The sequence below is a fragment of the Delphinapterus leucas genome, chromosome 5 (assembly GCF_059928025.1).
Source record: "Delphinapterus leucas isolate spDelLeu-1000000601 "Yukka" chromosome 5, BTC_Dleu_Yukka2, whole genome shotgun sequence".
Taxonomy (NCBI): Eukaryota; Metazoa; Chordata; class Mammalia; order Artiodactyla; family Monodontidae; genus Delphinapterus; species Delphinapterus leucas.
Window position 1 is genome coordinate 25839654 of NC_143133.1, and position 20063 is coordinate 25859716.

General features: G+C 37.5%; 1 protein-coding gene across 6 annotated transcripts in view; it reads right to left on the minus strand.

Moving 5' to 3' along the window:
• Positions 1 to 1197: 1197 nt before the first annotated feature.
• The window catches only part of UGT8 (UDP glycosyltransferase 8), a 104045-nt gene continuing 85179 nt past the window's right edge, over positions 1198 to 20063 (minus strand). For all 6 annotated transcript variants that reach the window (XM_022596258.3, XM_089911551.1, XM_022596257.3 and 3 more), the window contains one exon: positions 1198 to 18234. In XM_022596258.3, the coding sequence (XP_022451966.1) occupies positions 17871 to 18234 (364 nt within the window). In that variant the 3' untranslated portion in view covers positions 1198 to 17870. The remainder of the gene's footprint in view (positions 18235 to 20063) is intronic.

Consider the following 20063-nt stretch of genomic DNA (forward strand, 5'->3'; position numbering starts at 1 on the left):
AGAGAAATGAAAGGTTTCAGGAAAACTCCCAGTGGTAGAGCAACAGGACCTCACTGTTTGATTGGCGAATGAGAAAAATATAGCCATCGAGGTGTTTAAGTAACTGGACAAGTATTAGTACTGTATACAGAATGGGAAAATCGCAGGGGAAACTAAAAATTCTGTTTCTGACATTTTAAATTCGAAGTGCTGCCAGACTGAAAAGTGAAGATGCCAAATAGACAGTTAAGTTGGGAATTGTAGGGACAGGTAAGATCTGAAGATATACATTTTGGACATCAACATATGTATGATAATCGAAGGCATGATGTTCTGTGGGATCCTATAGGGAGAGAGTTCTGATAGAGAAAAGGGCCCAGGACTCCAGTTCTGGGGAGCTCCCACATCTGGAGGTCTAACAGCAGAGGAGTAGCCAGAAATCAAACCTAGAAAGGGTCACTGAGATAGGAGGGGAAACAGGATAGCACATCTTAGGAAACAATAGTAGCTTTCATTTATTGAGAAATACCATATGCCAGGCACCATTCTAAATTCTGTTCCTGTGTTAACTCATTTAGCCTCCACAACAACCATGACACAGGTTAAACATAGTACTGTGTTCTCCTTTATAGAAAATGAGATGGAGACGGAAAAATTAAGAAAATTAATTATTTCAAGGCAGAGGGAATTATGTCAAATATTCTGAGAGATTGGGTTTGAATAAGATAAAGACAAAAAGTGATCCTTGAGTCTGACGAGATGGAGGTCATTGGAGGTCTTGGAAAAAACAGTTTAATAGAATAATGAGGGAGGAAGTCCAACAAAAGTGGGTTACATAAAGAATAGGGGGACCTTTTTGAGAAGTTTTGCATTGAAAGAGAAAGCGAAAACCAAATTAATTGGAGGGAAACACAGTATTAAGAATTTTTTTTTAAAGACAGGAGATGGCAAGAAATATTTTTATTCTGCTGGGGATATATATGGAGAGAAATCAATGCACAGGAAATATGATGGATAATTGCAGTAGTAAAATCCTGAAAAATCAGACTGGGATCCAAACTGCAAGTAGAGAAAAACTGACTTCTGATGGGAACCGGATGCGTTTTAACAATTACTAAGGCAAAAAGAATGCAGATACAGAGGCAGGGAAGACTGGTAGATTTGATGTAGAGTACGTGAGGAAGTTCATGACTACTTCTATTTCCTAAAAGAAGTATGATGTAAAATCATCACCTGAACCTGAGGGAGAAGAGCGACTGTAGAAGGATTAATAAAAGAGAATGTAAAAATAGCAAATCTACCAAGAAAGCATAGAGGGAAGGGTGGGCATTGTTGCCAGCCCTATTAAGATTGGGGTCAGGAGTATAATGAGGCTGACCAGCTCTGTGGCTTCTCCAACAATATTCAGCTGTTCTGGAGCAGGTGTGGGGCTGGGAAATGAGTTTTTCCAGGTGAGTAATTAGACGGGGTTGGTTTTTCCCAGGAGAGTTTGATGAAGATCCGCATCTGGACGTTAGTGCAGTGTAATAGCCATCAATGCGCCTTTGCTGGACTAAAGTGAGGATTTCTGCTGTCTTCACTCCCTACCTCCCTCTCTGAGTAGGAGAGCTTCCACTTTGTTTGTAAGATGCTTTTGGAGCTATCACTCTCACGAAGTCCAGTGTTGAAGTAGTATTGTGTTTGTTTGAAAAATTGGGGATGTTAACTCATATCATATGAGCATTTATATGGGTTCATATACATTCATTCACAAAGTGAATCTCAGCAAGTTGTCCTTTCCTATTCTGTAGGACCCCCAAAACCCTTGGGGATCTTCCATTCTTGCAGCAGAGTGGAGTCTTTCAAATCATGCCATCTGATGTTTTATCAATATACTTAGTCAAAATTTCTCTTTACAGTTCTCGAATGGGTAGCTGTTGCTTGGTTTCTTGAACTACTTGGAGTTATTCTTTTTATGTCTGTCATTGTCACCATGGCTATTTGTTAAGAGAGTTGGTTGAAACTACATTTAAGAATACTAATTATACTAGAATTCTCAACCTGGGCACCTTCTACAACATCACACTTCGAAAAAACCTCTTGCCGTCAAACTTATCGTTAGACAGTAGAGTCTTTGTGCGAAAGACAATGTCTTATTCAACCTGGTATCCACACACACAGTCCTGTGCCTAGCACAGAGTGGGAGCTCAATAAATGTGTCTTTGAAAAAACAAAGAAGTGGATTATCCTGCTGAGGAGTCTGAATAACACACACAGAAAAGCACGAAGCCAAGAGGGGAGAAGGAAAGGAAACATTAACTTGTGAGAACACGTATAACTGAAAAGAGTGTGGAATTAAACATTCTGTTCCAGATCACTTGGTGAGATGATTATAGCGTGATAATTTAGACCCACGTTTTGTTTGCCTAGATATCCTACACCAAATATGTGACTATTCCGTTTCCCACCTCTCTTAGACCAAGGTCACTGATTGTTTTTCTCTCTTTAAAAAGCTGTTCCAGAACCAGCGTCACGAGATCCTAAAGATGTAGTAGATTCTGAAATATTGGAAGAGAAACCCAAGACAGTCATTTCATTCATAAAGGATCTTAACAGGTAAGTCTTACAATTTGATGTAAGGCTGAGTGCCCATGCGTATCACCTGGAAAAGGTTCAACAAGTAAGAAGTAGTTTGTCTCCAAATCACCTGCCTTATTTTTAGTAATATCTATCCTATAAATATTAAATGTCCAAATTTTAATTATACGTACATATACTTTCTTTTTGCTGAAACATTCAATATATTTTTGTATATTTAACTCTAAAATAACTCTAAGGCTAGGGATAACTGAAAAGTGGAATTTCTTCATTTTGTCCTGCATCCCTACTCTATATAGTTTATTCTATAAAATGAAAGCAAAAATTACGTGAACTTAAGTGATTAGTATCCAAGTTTTAGAAGCATAAAATGAAGCCACACTAAGACTACGAGTGAAACTTGTCCAATTATAAAAACTTTTGATGAATTTATATTATCTGGATATTCATGAGTAACCTGTTAATATTAGTTCATCAAAAGATAACAAATCCTTCCAACATGGGGGAAATAGTGATTAAAGAACTTAAGAAAATGACTGTAGGTTGCCTGCCTTTGACATGGCTAAAACTGTTATTATTTTAAGCTTTCCATTTGCATTAAAATGATATATTTGCATGGGTTTATTTTCTAATAACATCTTTATTGAGATATAATATATATGCCACATATTATAACACGTAATTATATACACAGTGTATAAAATCGTGGTAAATACAATATATTCGATTCATGTTTTCCACTAAACATGGAAAGCCAGTGTGTTCTACCTTAATTTGTAACATCTATAAGTTAATCAGGGCAACAAGGGAGAAAGGTAACTACTACACAAACAGATAGTGTCAAAGAAAAAAAAGTTTATCTTTAGAAAATCAAGAACAATGTGGACTCAAGAAAGAAACAGAGGCTCTCCCACTCTTCCCCTAGACTTTCCCCTGAAGCGAATTAACTAATTAGTTAATTCTGTAGCCTCTGTTGAGAGCCTATCCTGTGTTAGACACCAACTATACATCAGTGAATAAGACAGATGTAGTTCCTTCGATGGAGGAACTCAAAGCTCAGTAGGAGAGAGGAAAACATACGCTTAGTGCTAGGAGAAAGCTAGGAAGGAGATCTTACTTGAGACAGAGTGCTCGAAAGGTGACAGTTATGTTGTCTCGTCAAACATAAGTTTAGCCCTATCCCCACCCCAAATTCTTATCCCAGCTCCCAGCACACTGATCTGGAGGCAGTACGACCAAAAAGAATTAGAATGCTCTTTCATTCATTCAATGCACACTTTATGTGTGCTTCCTAGGTCTCAGGTCTGTTATGAGTACTGGAAATACAGATATAAAAGTCTCTAATACAATGTCTGTGGTGGAGAAGCTAATATGTGAACAATTATGAGTACAGAAAACCAGAAGAGAAATTGGGGGCCAGGGGCATAACTCAGACTGAGAAGTCTTTACCTAAAAGGTAATTTCTGAGGTGAGATTTGAAGAGGTTAAGAGTTAGCCAAGGAAAAGGTCAGGACAGAATTGGGAAGAGGGGAAAGAAATACTAATGCTTATATTTACTAGAGAGAATATAATACATCTGAGAAGTTACAAGTAGTTCCATTTGGCTGATGAGATGGTATAGTAAGCGGCAAGAAATAAGTTTAGGGATGGTGTCAAGCACCAATCAATGAAAGGTCTAATGTGCCAGTCTAGGTTTTATCTCATTATAAATAGGGAGCTATTGAAAGCCTTCGAGTAATAAGAAGTAACATGATCAAGTGTGCATGTTTAGATAGATCATTCTTTAAGTAGGAGAAAGATAGGTTGTAAAGAAAGAAATCTGGAAGCAGGAAGAACAATTAGGGAGGTGTGGCTAATAAATCAGGTAAGAGATAACCCTCCAAAGTAAGATGATGGCGAAAGAGTAAAGACTCAAGAGATGCTAGGGAGGCAGAACTAGCAAGACATTCTTGTTGGAAGGGAGGTGATGAGTAAGGAAGGAATCTAAGATGATCCAGCTTTCATGGCTTGGGTGATTTACTAATGCTCGTGTCAGTAACTGAGAGAGGCAACAAGGAAGAGGAAGCGATTAGGGGACTCGGGTCAAGAAGCCGCTGATATTGAGTGCGTGCTAGGCGCCAAGCACTTTTCTTCTGCCATGATTTAATACCATTGTTATTTGTCGCTGAATCCTAAGGAGGTCTCTCCAGCCAGGTTTTCTTTCCCGAGTTTATTCAAATGCCTCCTAGATATTCTCATTCACATATTTTGATGGCATGACAAAACTGAAGAATTCCGAAGTGGAGTCTAGATAATGAAATTAAATTTAGACACTGAGAGGGAATGTGTGTGAGTTTTGTTATTGTCCGTTTTGTTACATTGTTATTTTTTCACTGAAAACTATAGAAAGGAAGAAAAAGGCATGGATAGAACGAGTTAGGAGAAATGGCAGGATGTGAAGGAACACTTGCTTGTGGACATCTTTTTTCTCAGTAAAGCAAAAGCAAGTTCATCCACTGGAACCAACGTGGGTAAATTGGCAAGTTAAAAGACCTGAGGGGAAAATGATGAAGGTTTGAAATAGCTATGGAGAATCAGAGAGCTGAAATGGAACAAATCAAATGATGAGTAGGTATCGTTGGCAGTCCAACTAAAATGAAGAGCTTGATTTTTCAGTAGCATCAACCTATGTGGCTATTTGATTTTTGCCAGCATTGCTTACCAATCCAGGTACAGGAAGAAAGAACACAGGTGGTTGGGTTGATCCAGGATTGGACTTTGCTATATGGATGCAGCAGGATAGTAAAGGCAAGAGTTTGTCAGTATAGACAATAGAATTTTTAAGTTAGGGATCAAAGGCTCAGACTTAGTATCAAAGAAAATACTTCCAGGAAGAAACTTTTAGATTGAGAGGAAATAAATGGAATAGTTATGGAACTGGACACCAATAAATAGTAGAAATGGGTACTGGAATAACAGGAAGCTAAGCCAGAGAGTGAGATACTGGCGTAGAATATTTCAGAAATGGAGAGTCTCCATGATAATAGGCCAAATTTGGCTGGAGGTAGTGACTGAAGAGGAGGAAAGAAAAGGTCAGTGGCTTTGACAACACCAAGCAAATATGATACTCATTTGTCAGGTGGTCCACCCAATATTTGGAGAAACCTTAAAGGGCACTAATCCAACTTCCTTAAACAGAAACTTATATTAAGGCATAACCTTCAATAAATCTTGGCCAAGTAGCTGTCATCCTAATCATAAAGTAGTGACCCAAAATAGAACATTCTCTAGGAATGATTTTACTCACGTTCTTTAAAGCGAGTGTAAAATAAAATCAGTGATACTTTTTGTTTGTTTGAAATTAATGATGATTTGCATACAGTGGTTTGTATTTTTTACTTTATTTTCAGAAGAAGTCGTTGACATAATGTGGAGAGAGGGAACTTTTGATCACTCTGGGTCAAAACCACTTGAACAAAACTTCTAGTGGGAGAAGCAGTGAAGGATGTAACTAAGGTTCTCTTTGAGTGGACATTTAAATTACTTTTCATGCACAGGCATGAAGCCAACCTCCGTTTTCCCAGCCCAGCCACTCTTGTTCAGCCAGCTCTATTACCTTAAATACCCAGGTTTGGCGACATATCAGACAGCTAAATCCTATTTTTTTAACCTTTATATAAATGCATCCCTGGACTTCATATGGAACCAAACATGATCCAAAACATCAATACCTAACCTTGGAGCTTTAAATCTATCAGAAGGTTCTACCATTATTGGCCTCTATCGAAAGAAAACTTAAAGCTGCTTGCTTCCCCAGCCTCTTTCTCTCACTTTCTCTCCAAAAATGAGTCAAGATCAAGGAAAAAAAGTTTAAGTTCCCCTCCTCCCCGAGAAGGAGTGTCGCTTATTGCCAGCTGCAAGGCAAGAATAGGCCTGTTGAGCGTGAACAAGTTAATCGAACCCTAGTTAAAAAGCATTAGAAGATACATGCACACGCTTCTTAAAATTTTCCTGAAACCTTTCTTAACTTTATAGCCTAACTATCTTCACCCACTGCCAGAGAAAAGTGAATCTGAGAAGAGAGCTAACTATTAAGAGTCAGATGCCATGATTGCTTCATTTACCACACGCAGTTCCTTCAACAGTCCTGCAGTTGAGTTTGCCTATCCTTTCCTTCTGCACTTTCGGGAAGCTTTAGGAGCCACAGCTGATCTGATTCTGGGACCTGGGTTTGGTGTTTGGAATACAAGCTTTTGTGACATGGAGATTAATAAAAATAGTAATAACTGCTAAAACAAAGCCCCAAACAAAACTCCAAAAAAACCAAGTGTTAATTGGATGATATGCATGGCTACATTTAAAAGCCCTAAAAATTGTAATAAAGAACATTTAGTTATATTTCTTGTACATTACTGTTGTTGCTATAGTAATTTCTCTTTCGCTGTTGTGGACAACATTAGGTCATAACTGCTGTACTCACATTTAACCCATGACTGCCTAGATAATCGTAATGCTTACTCTGCCACTGTCTTTCTCGAGCACTCTGTCAGTCAGTGTTCCTAGACATTTATTTTTCTTTACCATGTTAAGCAAAACATAAATTATAAACATAATTTATAAATTTATTTGTAACTGTAATTTCAGGATTTTGCTGAATCCTTTCATTACCAGAAAAGAACTCATTTTCCTTCAAACTAGCTAAGAAGTTGGACTTATTACAACTATTTTGCAGATTTCCTAAGTCAAGCGCAAGTAAACTTAAGAGTGTTAGAATCTGGTCTTTTTCTACAATTTAGCAGGATAGAAGGGCCTTTACATTATGTCAAATAATGTGTAACACAAGAAGCTTGACACCAACAGTGGTGAAAGCTGGGCCATAAGACCAGGTGTTCGGCACTCAGACACAGACACAGGCCTGGGGTGGGTGGGGGGGAGTTACTGCCTAGCTAATGCAATGCAGGTTACATTGGAGAGTGATTAACTGAAGATCCAAAGGGAAGACAGTTTTCAGAAAATATTTTTCCTTAGTATGGTGGCCATCCCGTCTTCAACACATACCGTCTTGTCAGAACAAACTACTTGCAGTTTCTGACTGTGCCGCACTGCTGCATAACTCATGATCCACCATAGGATCATGCCTTCCCAAAATTACCTCTAATCACTTCTCTGCCTGGTGAACTTCTATTCATTCTTTATAATTCAACTAAAACAAGCCCCAGGTGGAACATTCCCTCATTCTTCTCTATGCCTCAACAGCATATTGTCTATACCTAATTACAATATAAATTCCCCTGTTGACTGAAGCTGCTTACTTGCGGGTTTTGTCTCCTTCAAGTCAGGGACTGTGGCTTCTTCATCCTTGTATTCCCAGTGGCACGTACAGTGAGTGCCTGGCACTTTAGAAACACAGAAAACAATGTTGGATTGTGTTTTAATAAAGGCAGTACTGAGATCAGTGAGATGGAGAGGATAAAAAGAATACTGACAAAGGAATGTTATTTAGTGGTGCTATAAATGACGAAACAACCTTTGATTATGTGTAAATTAAATGTTATAGATCACATCCAACTTAGCATAGGAGATGTCGGTATGTTCAGAATTGGTAGCAAAAAGAGTAGGCTACTTTTGATGTAACATTAAGAAGCGTTAGAAAAATAGGAGGGAGAAAGTGAATATAATAAGCAAATGATTCAAGGGCTTGGGATAAAAAGATTACAATGTAGTCAGATGGATATTTTTGGTAACAGTTTGGTAACAGTTTTAGTAGAGAATAAAGATCCAATAGATACATAAAAAACTGTAGTATGCATGAAAAAGAATCATTTCATTAAAATGCTTATATTAATGAATGAAGCAAATAGAAACCAATAAAAACACTGAGTTTATGGTTTAACTATAAAAACACCTTGAGAACACATAACAGAAGGATAAGTATTAAAGTAAATGATCAGATAATTCAGAGTAGAATAAAGAGAAGTGATAAGCTGGTGTTAAAAGGAAGGTAAGGAACAATTGACTTGTTAAAGAAATGTACGGCAAAAGCCCAGGTGGGGAGTAAAAATGACCTAGGTATATCTTAGGAACAGAAGCACCAATCCAATGAGGACAAAGCACTGTTCTGATGGGTGGTAGATGCTTGAGTTGACACCAAAAATCAAGTCTTTCATTTCCATAGATCTTCAAATCTTTCTCTATGGTGCTGACAACGATGCCAATGGATGTTTGACTTACAATGAAATAGAAAGTCTACTAGGAGAAGAGACACCAGAACAAGAGTTACTGGAGCTATTTGATGCTGATAACAATAAGATGTTCTCCTATGTTGAACTAATAAGAGCATTTGGACTGACTGGTAAGGGGCTTCAGGGGCTGGGACATGGGTGAAGGCCAGGGGACAGGTAGCCTTGAACAGCACTCTGTATTACAGCCCCAAACTAAGTAACCCACAACTTATAATTTTTAGTTTAAAATTAAATCCAAAAGCAAAGGTTATAAGAAAACCTCGAAAGTAACAAATAAACATGGCATCCCATGCCAAATGCAATGATAAATAGAGTAACAAATCAGTTTAACTGCATGAGTAGAGGGTTTATGTCTTCTGGAGGTTAAGGAAAGACATAGTAATTAGTGTTCCTCTGTACTTGCTTAAAGGATTTTAGGATGACACTCTTAAGACTAAAACTTTAAAGCTTGACTAGTAGAAAACAATGAGGTAAAAAGAAAACTAGAAGGCTACTTACTATTCATTGATAGAATAAAAAGTTAAAGCAATATAAGTGAAGTGAAATCATACAGAATCTAAAGCACCTTCTAAAATTATACTATTTCCCTCATCTGCTTCTTTTCTATTTCGTTTTCATAGACTCCATGGTGTAAGGCATTTGAAAACACTTACATTAAATATCTAGGGGTAGTTTCTTAACCAGTGATGTGAAGAACAGCAGAAGGAAATATGGTGGCTATGGAGAGGAAGTGTTCAGTCAATTAAATGAGAAAATTCTGATGTGAAAAAAAGGAGACGTTTTTAGGTCTAAATTTTTTGAAGACATTAGAGCTGACATCCGAAGCTGGGAGATTAATAGAACACACTTGGCCATAAAACAAAATTCCATGTAATCAAATGGTAAATTCAATCTATTTACTTTTAAAACTGGAGAATAATAAATTATCCCTCTCATTTGAGAAAATATACAATAGCCAGCAGAGAGTTGTTTTGAACCGTCCCATCTTGGCATGGAAACACATGAGCTGACTCTACATGCCCCTCCAGTGCTGTAGCTACATTCTCAGGGATCACATCTGCTGCACGGTGAAAACATCTATGACATAAGAGGACCCACATGGCTGTAGATGCCTGGATACCGCCAAGGTCTTGCATTTGCCAAATCCCATTGACTTCCCTGGGTCCTGTATTCAAGACTTTAAAGGTCTTTGCTTGATTTTGCCCCGTCCCACCTTCATTTCGGTGAAGAAGAAGAAAAAAAAAAAAAAGATGGGCTAGCATTCCAAAATACAAATTGCATGGTTGGAGGAACCATTCATCCAAAGCATCCATTCTGAGGCAGTCATGGATCTGAAACTTCTGCCTCCTTCCCAGGACATCCTTGCTTTGTTCCCCACACCTGTTTACTGCTACAGGGAAGATGAACATGCTGCCATCCTAGGCTAAGCTCTTGAATGGCTGCCACCTATCAGGCCTGGGCCTATCTCTGGCTCTACCTGACAACTGGCTGCATTCCAGCATCTTCTTTTAATATCAGGGACAATGAGTGATGCTAAATAAATGAGAGTTAGAGAATCAGAGATAAAATGCATCCTGGTGCAGAAGATCCTTTTAGAAGCTCCAGTAAAGATTATGAGGCAGGCTCTCATGGGGGAAAGTTCAGGTCTCTATTTGTACAAATCAGTTATATAAAAACTTTGATTGACCAAGTGGGAGGTAAGAAGGGGTATACATGGCTTGACAGTTTAAAGATCCCTAAGCTACACCCCAAACCAGTTTACAGGGTCCCCCAGCCAGAGGTCTACACAGTGCCCTAGTCAATGCAGCATTCTTCCCAAACCTATGAAGAAGCACCATCTGTGTATCATTGTTTTTAATGGAACTTCCATCCTAAATGACATTCAGCTAGTTCAAAATATTTTTTTTGAATTTTATATTTTTTATACAGCAGGTTATTATTAGTTATCTATTTTATACATATTAGTGTATATATATCAATCCCGATCTCCCAGTTCATCCCACCATCACTACCCCCTACCACTTTCCCCGCTTGGTGCCCATGCGTTTGTTCTCTGTATCTGTGACAGACAAAATATTTTTTAACACAGTTGAACATTTTCTCAGTTTGGCCTTTGGTAATTTGGAATGCTTGAACTTCCAATTGGGTTTCCATACTCTGTTAAAAAACAAAGGCATCATTATATACATAAGCACAATCTATGCACCATAAACCCGGAAATGCTAGGGCAACTTAGAAAACATCGAACAGCAGACAACCCAAGAGAGGAAACTGAAAGCTTGGAAGCAAGAAGATGGTAAGCAAGGAAGGGAAGAAGGCAGCTTATGCAATAAGTAGTATGAAATCTGGAACCGGAAGCCAACACACTCAACTCAAAAGTTAATTGCGGCTGGGCCCGTGAGCCATGGCCGCTGAGCCTGCGCATCTGGAGCCTGTGCTCCGCAACGGGAGGGGCCACGGCAGTGAGAGGCCCGCGTACCGGGGCGGGGGGGGGGGGGGGGGGGCGGGAAAAAAGTTAATTGCGCTTTCACAAACGGCAAAGCTGGCTTATCCATTCTCTTGGATCTGTGAAATAGATTCAGAGGTACATAAGTGAATTTCTTCCTTTTCTAATCTCCTTGAGATCCTAAATGAAAAATTTTGTGTCAGTTGAATTCATTGTAAGAGAAAATATTATTCATAACTAGGATCTAGTTTAAACTTTTAAATCTCAAAATATTTTCTACTCTAGAATAAATAAGAAGATGGAAGTTCCAGAAAGAAGACTATATATTCAGAGCAGTAGCTTGATTTTATTTTATAACAATTTCATCCTGTTTTCCACAATATTTTAGCAAGAAGCGTTACAGAGGTACATCTGAGTTAGATGCTAAAACTGGCTAGTTCTTTTGAATATCATTCAGTTTCAAAGAAGTTTTTCTTTTGAAACAAACTTTAAGTTTATAATACCACCATTATTTAAAAAATAGGTGAAGAAATTTTGGTTTGAGTTAATTTTTATAATCTAATTCTAAAGAATTGTTTAGTATAATTTAAATGTTAACTACACATACGCATACTTAGTATTAACATTATATATTTATATAATGCATATATATATATATATACATTTGTACTTGTTTTTTTTTCTATTGGCCAAGGCTTTAACCAGTTGTTCACAGTGGCATTTTTAAGCACCTAGAAGCACCTTCTTATTCATAAGGTGAACTTGTTATATACAGAGGGCAGAATCAGGATTGGAAGCAGAATTGATGATTTTTATATGTTAGCCTTGGGCTTTTCTAAATGCCTGATCTCTATCAGTTCTTTCGATTTGAGAACAAAATGCCTAGACATCACTCAGAAATATAACACCACACATCATCGTTAACTTGAAATTTAATGTTACATGCTATTTACCTAATATGTTTATACTCGAAGTTACCATTTTCTGCTAAAAGTAAGGAATACGCATGGACTTCAGCTACAGTTTCATGAGGGTAGCTAAAGCAGAATTAGCATAAATATATAAAAGTCTTCCTAACATATTAGTTTTTGACATTCTAATGCAGTGCTGTGCTAAGAGTAATAGATCCTTCAACAGCAAAATTATTTGTTTGTAACTAGGCTCTCAATAAGAAACTATTTTTTGTTACATTGTCTTTTACTTATTTCTGACCTGGATGGAAAATTGACCTTAATATTAGGACTAAGGACTTAACGGCTTAGTAGAAATTACCTTTTAAAAGTGTAGATCTTATATTAAATTCAAGCTAACTCTGCCTTTGTAATAAGAAACAATCGATTACTGCATAAAATACATTACTGAAAGAGTCAAAACTAACTGTAGATAGAAACTAACACAGCAATGAAATATTTTTAGTTGTATAAAATTCAGTGAGGGGGCTTCCCTGGTGGTGCAGTGGTTGAGAGTCCGCCTGCTGATGCAGGGGACACGGGCTCGTGCCCCGGTCCGGGAAGATCCCACATGTTGCGGAGCGGCTGGGCCCGTGAGCCATGGCCACTGAGCCTGCGCATCCGGAGCCTGTGCTCCGCAATGAGAGAGGCCACAGCAGTGAGAGGCCCGCGTACCGTAAAAAAAAAAAAAAAAAAAAAAAAAAATTCAGTGAGGACTTCAGGTTTTATTATTTAATAAATGAAAATGCTTTGTAATACCTGAGATATTTAATGTTGGTGTCAGACTTCTTTGAGTAGATTTACACTATAATTGTTTTATTTGAATAACATAGTATAATTTTACATGTAGTTTTGATTTTTCAACGTGACCTTGGATTATATCAATATTTTGCTTGCTGGAAAAAATCTGCTGGTTTTATCACACTAACTAGGCATATTATCAGTAATCTTGTGGGTTATATGAATTAATTCTTTCTTAAATTATGTCTTGTTTACCCAAAAGAGTGCAAATTACATAATTATAGTGTGCCTTTTGGTTTCCATATCTTGAAAAATAAGACCATTCATGCCATTCCCCACCCTGGCCCCAAGTCAGAAACCGAAATACCCAAGTGATTAGGAACTTGTAACATCTTGCAGAATTTGTAGAAAAATGACAATATGTCATTTTGACATATATCTTAATTGTATAGATTTCTAAGACACCACTAGCTAAAATTTGTTAGAAAAACGTTTTTGCTCTCTGCAAAAACTTTCACTAGCATTTTCGCATGAAACATATGCCTTTAAAAGCTGGCTAAAAATTATACTGTCTCAGAAGTAAGAAGGATAAGAAGCTCTTTAATAGCATTCACATAATTCTTAAACTTTGTCATATAAGATTTAAAAGTTTTCTATTTCAAATTATTTTTGATAATACCAATTGCAAATAAGCATCCTCTAATGTGATTTTGTATTTATAAACCAGCTGAATTACTTAGAAACAAGAATGAAAATAATTATACTTCCAATAATAAAACAGATCACTGTATTATCCCTTGAAGTCGTTTTTGTCACCTTATACTGGTTCTCTCATTTTTAAACCTTTTCAAAGTGGAGTCATTCCATTTTAGCAGCATTTTGGGATCTGGTGAATAGCTGAGCTATGAAGAGAGAGGACAAGATATAACTGTGAGAGCCAAGTGCACCACTGACACCTAAAATACCACCAGGTGAATAGAAGCCTTAATAAATAGTTGAATAAATGAATGAAATGAATAAAACACATTTTCCTAAACAACTTTCAAAAACTGAAAGCACGATGATGTGAAAGAAGTTAGTCTATTCAGTATATCCATGACTAATACCACAGATTTGAGGGCTCATCCTGTGCGGGCCATTATGCTAAATGCTTTAAACACATGCATGCACACACACAGTGTATTAAACATTCAGTATAATGGCCAGCACAGTGTATGTGTGCGTGTGCGTGTGTGTGTGTGTGTGTGTGGTGTGTGTATATGTATTCAAGAAAATCCCATGAGGTAACCATCATCATACAAATAAGAAATTCAAAAGTTAAAGATTAGTAAATGTTATTTACTAATCTTTAACCTTACTAAGTAAGGTTATTTACTAAGCCTTCAAAGTCATGACCCTCAGACAATCAGAGCTTGAATTCAATACCTGATTCAAAAAATGAATTCATGAGGATGTTCCTGATGAAGCAATTAACGGCATGGACATTGTGTTACAGACAAGCCAGTAGTGAGTGTGGATTCTCTGGTGCACACAGAGAGGCTTCTTTGACATGTATTCTTGCCTCCCAAGTGTTCCCACAGTACCCTGCACATACATCTGCCATGGGCCCCGGCACTTTACATTATAGTTACTTCTGTGTCCATGTCTCCCACTAGATCACAAGCTCCTTGAAGGAGAGACTGTCCTTATCATCTGTAAACTCCCCTGGTATCCAGCATACTGTCTGCAATGGGACAGGCATCCACTGAACGTCAAGTCACTTCCACTCCCCACCCCTCCATGGCAGTTCCTGAGTTCTTGCTTATAAATAAATATTCTCTCTTCAATTCACTACAGTTGTGTATTTCAAAGAAGGTTCTTACCGTTTATAAATAACAATGGTCCACAAAATGTTTCACAACAACAAACTGAACTTCTTTCATGTTAATTTCATCACAAGTTTTATGCCCCACAGTGTCCAATTATAATGTCTAATCTGCCTAATTACAAGGCAAAGCTGGGAGCATGACACTGAGACAGGTCATCTGAGCATAAATATTCTTGTAGTTTTGGTGGAAACAGGAAATGGGTGGGAAAAAAACAGGATGCTACGTCTTGTCTCAGCAGTGCCTCACCACTACTGGTTCCTAGAAGGGAAGGAGGGCAAGGGCAGATAGCAGATCACCTGAATAGGTTTTTCTGAATTGGAGTCCTCTGTGGATCTAGTATGGTGGATTTCAGCAGTTGGAGAGGGGTGTTGTGTATCACAATCTAGCGGGAGATGTGGTCAATAAGTTGTTGGATAGGTAAGGTTCAGAGGTGATTCATTAAGGACAGTACTCCCAAACCTAAGTTGATAAACACCACCAGAGACTTTGTCAGAAGATATCAGTGTTGTATTTGGGAGTCTGAGAATGTCCCCAGATTGTAATACAAAGTGTCTACATCCTCAAGAGAGAATCTCTAGCTTTCTCCAACTTCAATCATAAACCACCACTTCAACCTAAACACCACTCCCCTTCAATCCCGGACATTCAAATTCTGCCTCTACGTCTATGTGGAGGGATATTAAAAGTTATGGCTCTAGAGGAAAAACGATTGATGTCTTAATTCTCATTTGCATTTGATATGATGACCAGCGACAGAAATACTTGCAGAGGTTCTTTTTAAAAAATAAATGAATAAATACCTTCTTGAAAACTTTACTTTATTAGAGAATCTAGCCCAAGTGTGGAAAATTTAAAATCACTCTATTTACCAAAACTGGCTAACAATAAGCTTACTAAAAAAAAACAAAAAACAAAAAAAAACAACAATGATCAGTAAATACCTACACTTAACATTCTTAATTATGGGACAATTTTAAGATCCATGTTGATGTACTTGTAAGGTAAATACCTCTGTTTAATAATAATTAAAAAAAATTCTCACATGTAACACTGTTTTCACACTCATATACACATACAAAGGTTGGGAGACCTGTCTCAGAAACATGTTTATAATGGATTTACGTAATATTGTGAAATAAAATCTGAATAAAAATTTTATTCCAACAACATTTCTCTATTTTTAAATAATGTTTATTGTTTAAGTTTTTATCACAGTGGAGATTAATTTATGCTTAATCATCCAGTGAATGCCTACTGTCACCTTTATCCAATTCCAAAAAAGCAGAATCAACTCATTCATACACTCTAAGTCCTGTTGCCATCCCACCATTCATTGCCTGTGTCTTTTTTCCCTTTTAACGGCAATATTGTAAGATTGTGAAAAGGTATAACTAATAGGCTTATATGTGTAATACCATTTCTTCAAGTATTCAGACAGCAATATATTTGCCTGCATTGTACACTAGAAAACTACTTGTGACATTATTTCTAAGTACAGGAGAGTGGCTCCTGGTGGGAGTGTGATGAAGTTGTATGTCATAGTGTATGATAAGGATTTAAGCATTCTAGAATTTTCACAACTCTTCCCATGTTAGCGAACGTCATTAGGTAGATGCTGTATTTTTCTACTCTCAGCTGTCAGACATAAGATGTCAAACTACAAATAAATAAAGCATACACTCAACATGTGTAGTGCAAATGCTAAGTAAACAGAATGACAGGGAATAAACTCGTAGTTGCCAGCAAGTGAACGGTTCAGTTGGGAGGTCCTGATTTTGTGATGTCTGTGACTTGCACCCCTATCCTCAAATGAATACTATTCCTGTCCCATGTCAGCCACAATGGATTGAAGTGAGGGTGAAGGCAGTGAGGAGGGGAGTGGGAACTCATTTTCACAAACAAGTAGTACAATTTCTCTGTCACTTCTGTATAACATGTAAAGTTTGACTTGGTAACCAGATCTCAAACCTCTCAGACAAAGCAGGTACCAATATGGAGAAAAGCAAATGTTCCAATGAAAAGAATTAAATGTTGGCACCTATGTAACAGACTGTGTGGCCCAGACAACAAAATAGGATGAAGGAGGTGTTTTTTTAAAGTTAAAACTTTGGAAATACCACACCTGAACATTCAAAAATTACATTACAGAAAAGCCATCAAACAGTTACAAAACATTCAAATAACAACCCTGTTTAAAGATGCCATAGAAGCAGTAATCTTCAGTACTCTGAACAAAAGTCAGACCTTTGTTGCTTTGTTTTAATTATACATTTAACATACTGTTATTCATTAAAATGAAATAGAAAAAAACTATAAAATTCTCCCAGAGGCAAATTATTGGTAGGGAGAAAATAGAAGTAAAATGTGACAACCAATTTATACATTTACTTAATTGTATGTTTTTTCCCCCAGAAGTATCTACAGTCTGTAAGAAAAGCAAAACTAAAACAAAACAAAAAACCTAAAATGAATAAACAAAAAAACCCTAGAAGTACAAAAACCGGTGTCATCTATCTTTTCCTTTTCTTCCTCTGCATTCAGTTTTGAGAGAAATGCGTTCTTTCATGGTAGTGTTCTGAGCTCCCATATATGAAATTCTAGAAGAGAAACGTTTGGATCCTAACCGTCTTTCTATTTCATTCTTGAATGTGTTGTACCATCAACAAATGTAACAAGCAGCTGGCTGAAATAATCTTAATTAGGAAACATACACACACATACACACACACATACATACACAAACAAATATTTTTAAGAGAAAAGAAACCATTCCTTATCTGGGACACACATATATCAAGACTTAAAACTAAAGTCTGACACGGTCACTTAATTGATTTAAATAATTAAGGCGTCTAAAAGGTTCAGTGCCCAAACTCTCTGCATCAGTATTCGCATAAAATACATTTTTGCATTTTAGGTCTGTGCTTTTTACAGCCATCTTAATTCCACAGAATTTCATTAGTAAGATCAGATAAGGGAGTGTCAGAATTGTTTACTCATGTTTTCCTTTTAGTAGTTGTTAGACTAAATTATAGCAATAAAAATTCAATGACTGAACAGATTTGTTACTATCAGGTGGGCTGTTGGCTCATTTCACCTTCTTTTCATGTTTAATGTGGCCATTTCTTTTATACTTGCCATTGGGGATTCCATTATGGTAATGTCCATTAACTGTGCTATGCTTATTTCTAGACCACAAACTTTTGATTTTACTGTAGATAAATTTTGTGACCCAGGACAAGAGGAAGTAAAACAAGGCAGCACCAAGCAAAAGCACAAAGGCAACATCCAGTAAAAAATACTGACAGAAAGAGATTTGATGGACAGCGGCACGTAGGTGATGGGCTCCATTGTGACGCAGAATGTAATCGATCCAATAGACAGTCCGATTGACAGGGTGCCCAGGTTGATCCTTGTGGATTTCTGAAAGCTTCTGAGCCCTCTGACGGTAGCTATGAGGTGGAGGTAAGACACAGAATGATCATGTAGCTACAAGGCTCAGGATCGTAACTCCCTAAAGTTAAAAATGGGGAAAATAATAAAAATAGCTATCCTGTATTAAGTACCTAGTATGTGCCAGGCACTGTGATAAGTGCTTTCAACACATTACCTTATACTAACACAGTAAAATAAATTTTACACAGATAAGGAAAATGAAAATCAGAGAGACCAAGTGACCTGACCATGATTACAAATTTGAGATTCAAATTCAAGTTTTTCTGACTCCAAATCCTATGCTCCTTCTACACTAGACCATGCCTCTTATATACACGTAATCCTTCTCTTCATATGCTTTTAAATACTATTAATCAATGAGTCTCAACCAGGAAGAGGAGTGAATTTATTAGATTCTAAAACAGAGGGACGGTGGAAAAAAATGCAGAATTTTGTCCCAACACCTTTTCCTTTTAGCAGTGACATTTAATTTTGTTCTGATTTAAAACAGCACTAGCTGACAGAGTGAGATTATATTTAGTAAACAGATGAAAAGGAGTTGACAAACACTATGAAGCCATATGTGAGTGACACTATATGCAGTAGAGATACATATATGTATATGTATATACATACGTATAAAGACAACACTCCTTAAAAATCAGCTAAAGAGGATCAAAAATATCTAACTGTACATTTCTATGCCAATCTTTGGCACAAAGCCCCTTTGAGCATGGATCTCTGATTAGAGTTTGCATTGTTCAAACGTAAGAAATAATTTCCACATGGAAGGATTACAAAACACATCATGGAGGGTGTGGCCCTTGAGCTGTGCCTTATACAGGAACAAAAGTTTGGACATGTGAAAACTTGCTAGGCCAAGAGAAGAGTGTGAACTAAGTAATAACGGTGGGAGGGCAAGAGTATGCCCAGAACAAACTTATTTGGAAAGAGTATGTAGCACAGGGGTGTTTGGCTGGAAATTAGACTGGAACGTGAGTCTCCTTCCCGTGTGTTCAGAATGACAAGATATGCAGCCCTGTTCTTAGAATCAAAGACCATTAAATCAGAGAGACTGGCTTTAAACCAGAGCTTTGGGGAGAGGATTAAAGAAAGGAAGAGACTGATGGTGGGAAGATCATCCAAAAGACTGCCCTCGGGCTTCCCTGGTGGCGCAGTGGTTGAGAGTCCGCCTGCTGATGCAGGGGACACGGGTTAGTGCCCCGGCCCGGGAAGATCCCACATGCTGCGGAGCGGCTGGGCCTATGAGCCATGGCCGCTGAGCCTGCGCGTCCGGAGCCTGTGCTCCGCAACGGGAGAGGCCACAGCAGTGAGAGGCCCGCGTACCGCAAAAAAAACAAAAACAAAAGACTGCCCTCATGGCCATAATTTCCTGCCTCCCAGGGTCCATGATCTTTCTCCTAAGCCATACTGTCTACCATGTGTTGAAAAGTTTCTGAAAAAACTATAGAACACTGTAAACTGTTGTTACCTATTGTTATTTTTAATTGTTTTCTTGTATTTTGAATATTTATATAAGTAAATTTTTTAAAAGAAAAAGCCCATTTTCTGTGTCATCCTAGCCTTACAACAAAATTACTGTTATATAATAAACCAGTTGGTTTAAAAGTGTAAAACCTCACCCAAATATTAAGAGGCCATCCCTGTAATATTCCTTGTACTATTAAGAGGCCTTGCTTTGTAATCTATCATTACTTCTAATCAATGGCAAAAGGTAAATTAGAAACATTTGATTACTCTGTTTTGTGAGAAAATTCTTACAGGATAAAAGGGCATCTTTAAAATACGGAAGTGAAACATGGTATCTTAGAAAATGAAATTCAAC